This window comes from Amblyomma maculatum, chromosome 11, assembly GCF_055883805.1.
Source record: "Amblyomma maculatum isolate TAMU_Amacu chromosome 11, ASM5588380v1, whole genome shotgun sequence".
Taxonomy (NCBI): domain Eukaryota; kingdom Metazoa; phylum Arthropoda; class Arachnida; order Ixodida; family Ixodidae; genus Amblyomma; species Amblyomma maculatum.
The window spans coordinates 117,984,938-117,990,937 of NC_139354.1; the positions used below are offsets into that span (position 1 = coordinate 117,984,938).

At 45.6% G+C, this 6,000-nt stretch overlaps 1 protein-coding gene across 1 annotated transcript in view; it reads right to left on the bottom strand.

The window, feature by feature from the left end:
* The window catches only part of LOC146174837 (TNF receptor-associated factor 6-B-like), a 29,086-nt gene extending 23,360 nt beyond the window's left edge, over positions 1-5,726 (bottom strand). Inside the window, exons 1-3 of the mRNA XM_084585694.1 lie at positions 5,496-5,726; positions 2,890-2,994; positions 284-442 (exon numbers count right to left, since the gene is read on the bottom strand). Coding sequence (XP_084441820.1) covers positions 284-442; positions 2,890-2,994; positions 5,496-5,726 — 495 coding nt within the window. The remainder of the gene's footprint in view (positions 1-283; positions 443-2,889; positions 2,995-5,495) is intronic.
* Positions 5,727-6,000: the final 274 nt, after the last annotated feature.

Sequence of the window (6,000 nt, forward strand, 5' to 3'; positions counted from 1 at the left end):
AGTCTGCTTTGGTATTTATCTCACGTGTAAACTATAGATCCTTGAAAGTGTTCACCAGCGCCACCCTCGGACATGTGCTGTATTACCGCGAACACCACGTGGAAGGCGGAGCTGTCCCTCCTGCTTAACTACAACGCCAAGGCTGCAAGCTGTTGAACACTCTCAATGATAGGTGACACGTAACATATAAAATTGAGTATCCTTATAAAACAAAATTTTGCGCTCGAAAGCTGTAGAGGACGTGCAATTCAGAGGGTGTAGTGAGCATCAATCGGAGACGCACATTGAGCAGCTCCTTGTGGAAGTTGAGACCGCAGTGGTCGCAGGCGAGCGGCCTCTTGGTGCACACGCTGCCCAGGTGGCTGAACAGGTCCTTGGACAGGACGTCCTCCTCGCACAGCGGACACCGCTTTTTCATGTACGGGCAATCGCGGATGTGGTTCTGCACGCGCGCAACAATGTCATAAACCGTGGGAACGTACACAAGGCTCGACACCCTGTAACATACAGCTTACTACCACAGTCAGCTTGCGGTACAATGTATGTCAGCAGTCCCAGAAAGAAGTTTAAAGCCTCTTTGTGAATCTTTGCAATGCGGGTCCCCCCAATGGTATCACCACATGCCTGCTTTGGTGCGAGGTGATATTATGCCGCCTTTTTCGTGGAAGCGCCTGCTTGACGGCATTAACTATCCCCCAGTCGCCATTAACCTTAAGCGTTGCCACCTTTTCTAGACAGTCGAAAACGTCAGCTCCTAGATTCTGGGATGCCTTTAATTACAACATAATAAGAAATTGTTACAAACTTGTTGACTGGAATTGCCTAAGCTTCCGAGACGAAAAAACGTTTGCTTCTGAAGTCCTTAACGCGCTCTCACAGAGGATTTAAAACGGCCATTTAATCCCAGTCGGTGGCATTTTTCCATATAACTGTGAAACAACTAGTGCAGAATATTATAACTTTTATGACCTTTTTCATAGACGTCGTCTAAGCTTCTGATACATAACAAACTTTTGCTCCTAGATTTTGTCCTGCGCGCAGGACGAGTAATTGACTTTCATAAAAATAATTGTGAGGCAGTGGTGGGAGGTTGTAAAATACTGTTACAAACATATTGATAAAAATGGTCTGTAGCTCCCTATGTGTAGCATGATTTTGCCTCTGAAATTTATCCTGCATATATAATGATGTCGGAATGCCATAACAACGAGTAGGACCCCTTTTTAGAAATGAATATCAATAAATTAGAAACCAGCCGAGGGAAGATCTCCGGATATACTGATAGCAGTCAGTTTATCGTGAATCTTACAGTACGTGAAAAACTGAGTTTATAAACACTTTCCCAATAGATGTAAAAAAAACTTCTGTGTCTGAATCCACGTCTGAAAGCAAGCAGTCGCTTAATTCCGGTCACCAGAACACTCATTCGTGACAGGTGTGGACTATGCACAACGTTACCATCGATACAGAGCGAACCAAATGCGAGCTGGTCGATTTCAGTAAGGGTCGACGGATGTGCTTCGTTCGATTGGTCTCATGAAGAAGTAGTACACACTGAACCTTTCAAACACTGCTGCAAGCCCGAAGGTAATTCGCTTCTTTGCTCGTTCTTTGACTGACTAGCGCTGGCTTCTCGCGGCTTCCTAACTTTCAGTTATATATGTAGTAACTTGCACCGGCTTTCATAGCGCGTCTCCGCGGGACAATAAACTCCGTGGCACAATCGTTAATAACTTGCCCCTGTGACCGCAACGAAAAAATACGGTCAGGTTATAAGAGCGTGCGTTTTGATGGACATCGCCACGCCCTCCTCGCAAGCACACTAGTTTTAAATTGTGCTACGAATGGGCACAATTGGTCGAGTCGCAGTGGAAATAGTGCGTTTTCGAAACTAAAAAATTCGTATGTATACTGCTGGTGACCCACTACAAATCTCTAATTGTAGCTAGAAGCGTATCTGTAACAGAACGTGATTTTTAATGTTACGTAAATATACCAACTTGCTAACATTACTTTCCTGTTTCCTGAAGTCCATCAGCACGGATGCTGTAGAAAATAGATGGCTTTTCTGTGTTATAGAAATAACTGCTTTTCTTCCGAACGCGTTTGTACTTATCTGACTATATATGACTCTGACAGCGCAAATACAGATAAAATGCGAAAACCACAGCTGTGAAATAGCAATAAATCTTCACGTTCAGTAAAGTCCATAAGTAAGCCTCCATTCACACCATATTCACATAACCATAATTAGAAGTGAAACCGGGGGAGGGAGTTTGTTATGCATATCAATGAAATGAACCAATATAGCTTGACAATTTGAACTGCATTTATTTATCAGCTGAAATGCAATTGATAAGAAAGTATAAACAAAACATCCAAACACTGCCAGCAGTATTAATACCCGCCACCTACACACGTCGCGTACAGGGCTGTGCCGTCTGAGCTACGCCAGCGGCTGTCCAACCTTGCACTTTGTATTTATGTTACTTGGTGCATGATCCGGAGAGGACTAAGCAACGACACCGTTTGCGAGGGTCTTATTAGGTAGCATAAAAATGTTCTCGGACGAATCTGTCCGTTGTTAACATAGATGGGTTGTCTTCTATAAGGAGGTATCGATACATAGTCAACTGTCTCACATCCGTCAATTGAATTTAAATTGGTAGCGCCAAGTTAGAGGCAAATAATTCCAAGCAAAATATTTGCTTGCACATTTGAATGCAAAAATTTCAATTAAATTTAACTGGTAAGTAGATTTTCGTTCCAGCTTTGCGCAAGCAATCATTTCATCCGTATTTCATCTGTCTTGTGTGACACCCCGGCTGCTCAAAAACGAACCTCTTGAATGATATGTTCCCTAAAATAGCAAGCGCGCGGTGCACCCACCTTGAACGCAGCTACGGAGTCGCTGAACCTGCAGCCGTGTAGGCTCTGCGAGCACAGCACCGTGAAGTCCTTCAGCGAGTTCCACACAGTGTCATCAGGAACAATCTGCGTGGCGCGAGGAAATCAGTTTCTGCTGTAGGCGCCTTACTGTATAACAGCAATTCTCTTTTATATATATCCGCTGAGGCAAAACCATCATTCCAGAAGAACAAAGCGTAATATAGTCTCTTCAAGGCTGCCTGGACCAAACATTTCAAACTTTTAGCAGCCATCATCACCACTGTAACCACCTGAATTTAGCCCGACATAGGACAAAGTGATATACCCCGCTGCCTACTGCAAGAAGAGGTAACGCCATCCATGTCTTAAACCCATATTGTCAAGGGGGCCGCCCTGTGAAAATATCTCATGTCGCGAGCATGCAGCCGGAAAATACCAAAATAAATGAATATAGGCAATAAACAAAAACAATACAAAACTAAAAAAAAAGCAGATATTAATAACAAAGTAAACAAAAATCAACCGAAATCTTTCTTTCCTGGCCCCACTTTCCCGTTTTTCGGGGAAAATAAAAGTTGCGTGGGCTCAACTCTGCCTAAAAGCCGGACGACGGGGAGCCACTTCAGGATTCCTGTGAGGGAGCTGCTGAAAGTGTTTAACGGTTAGCAAATACCACAGTCACTTATCCTCAAAAGAAACGAAATGTAGGCTGGGAGATGAAAGAAAGAGTGGGTTGTGTTGTGCAGTTGACATCCGTCCGTATTTAATTCGCGCGTTAAGAAGCCACATCCTGTTATCATTTCCGCAAAATTCGTCTACTTTGCAGGAACGAGGCTCTTTACTTTTTGGTTGGAAAACATGTCTCGAGGGAAAACATTTCCGGGAGGACTGTGGAATCTGCACTGCAGAAATTCGAAAGCGTAAGCGTTGCTGGTGGACACGATGCATCAAGTTTCCTCTCATTATCATTATCAACTAAATGCACCGTCGTTATCATTGCTAATGACATCATTGTCGTCATCACTACTTACAGCGTCATTGTCATCGCTACTATCATCTCCACAGTAGAAAGGAGAAACATGGCGTGCGCTTCACGATCCCGGGCGTGGCGCAGTTGGTTAAAGCACTCGGCTGGGGATCCAAGGGATGAAGATTGGATTCTTGGTGGAGACAGGTTCATTTATTTATTTATTTTTAACTATTTTCCTCAAGGCGTTACATGGTCGTGGCTGGACGGACAGGGTCATGGCAGCAAGTATGACCCATTAAAAATTTTCGCCTTAAAACTAGCTCGTGAACTTTGCGTGCTGAAATTTCTTATGCCGACTGGCCGCATCACGCAGCCGCACGGGCCGCCTGCGGCCCGAGGGTCACGTGTCTGAGACCCCTGATTTATTATGTCAGTTGTGTTGCATATGCTGTTGCCGATTCTGTGATATGCTTAGTAGCTGCTGGAACATTGAGGGCCGGTGGGTTCTTGTGATGTATTAAAACAAACAATTGGAATAATATGGTCAAATAAGATCAATGTAAATGCGAATGGACCAGCCAAATGTTCTCAGAAAAATACCTTAGCCGATAGGCATTTACAAAATTCATATTTCATGGGAACTTATAATGACTACTATTCAGGCAGTGACAGTAAGCACCGCAAATTTTTCGCTGGTGTTTATAGGCCCGATAGTAAGAATTTTGTGCTTCGTGTTCGCGCTTCAGTTACCTTGAATAAACCATAGCCTTGTTGACCGATCAGCGAAAGGAAGACGAATCGATATAGTACAAGAACAACTGCAGACCCAAACTTTCCTGTCAGTAACACTGTGTAACGGCTAATCTTTTTTTGTTTGACATCAAATTTGGGCTATGAGATCAAAGCACAATAAGTAATCGGACTTCATCTTCAGTCAAATGAACTAAAATGTCCCCAGCTCATTAACACGTACTCTGTATTACTTCCGTCATAAAAACTTGTCTTGAAAGATTTCGGCCAGTGAAATATCACCAAGGCATGAAGTCTGCTCTTAGGTCGCGTAGGGGAATTTTTACGACGCCTTCAAAACTCAAATCCCCTACAGGATGAGGGAGAACCTCGTGCTAACCCTAAGAAACTTGAGCCTCCATTAGTCGGCGTCCAACCTTTTCTAAAGGAGACCATGCAAATACGGAAGTTTTACTACGTACGGCCCCTTTGCCTTGTAAGAGTCGTTCAAGAGCCACATAAAGGACTAGTGAAGGGTGACTACAAAGTGTCAGTATAGCTAAGTAAGCAGGTTTACTGACACCAACACACAAGCACTGGTAAATGAGGACACGGCTGGGCCAACCAACTCGCGATTGAGCTTCCAGAGAGAGAAGACGAGCACGCGCCAGTCTCCCGAGTTCGACCACATGGTGGCGCCAGTATTAAACATTGCGGCATTGACCATCCATGTGGAAACGGCATTGTCCCGATGTTGCGTAGGGAGATGAGGACAAGTTCGCATAGAGAAGTAGGGAGAAACAGCCACAGGAAGGAAACAACACATGTGGCGACATAAAGGTAGATACGGTAGTAGACAGAGGTATAGCTGGGGTGATGGGTAGTACAGCACGGCCAGTGCCCGCACCTTCTCCGTCCAGGTCTCGTTGCCGTCCACGGGGCAGAGCAGCACTGGCCGCGAGCGCATGAGCTCCTGCTTGCAGCGCTCGCAGAAGGCATGGCAGCATCCGGCGCGGTAGATGACCGGGCACACGGCTCGGCACAGAGTGCAGGCCAAGTTGCGCGGTAGCGGCAGCTGGAACTCAAGCCGCACCTCGCACGGCAAGCCCGGGAAGCCCCGCAGCACCGTCTGCGACATGCCGGCCTCCGCCTCCTCCGCTCCTCCTCCCCCTCCTCCACTGCGTGTGGGGGAAAATTGAAATAGACTTACTCACAGGACGTATCGCGTTAAAAGGCGTGCGAAACACCCCATGGCTCTCAGTCCCTGACGGGGGCTTCACAGCCTATTACAAAACTGGGCCACCTGGTACGCCTAACAAATACCGGACTACACTATAGCAACGCCCATTATAATGAGTGTCAGAAGCAGCAGCTTTTTTTGCTGGTACATTAGGCAGCACAAGCACCCTTTC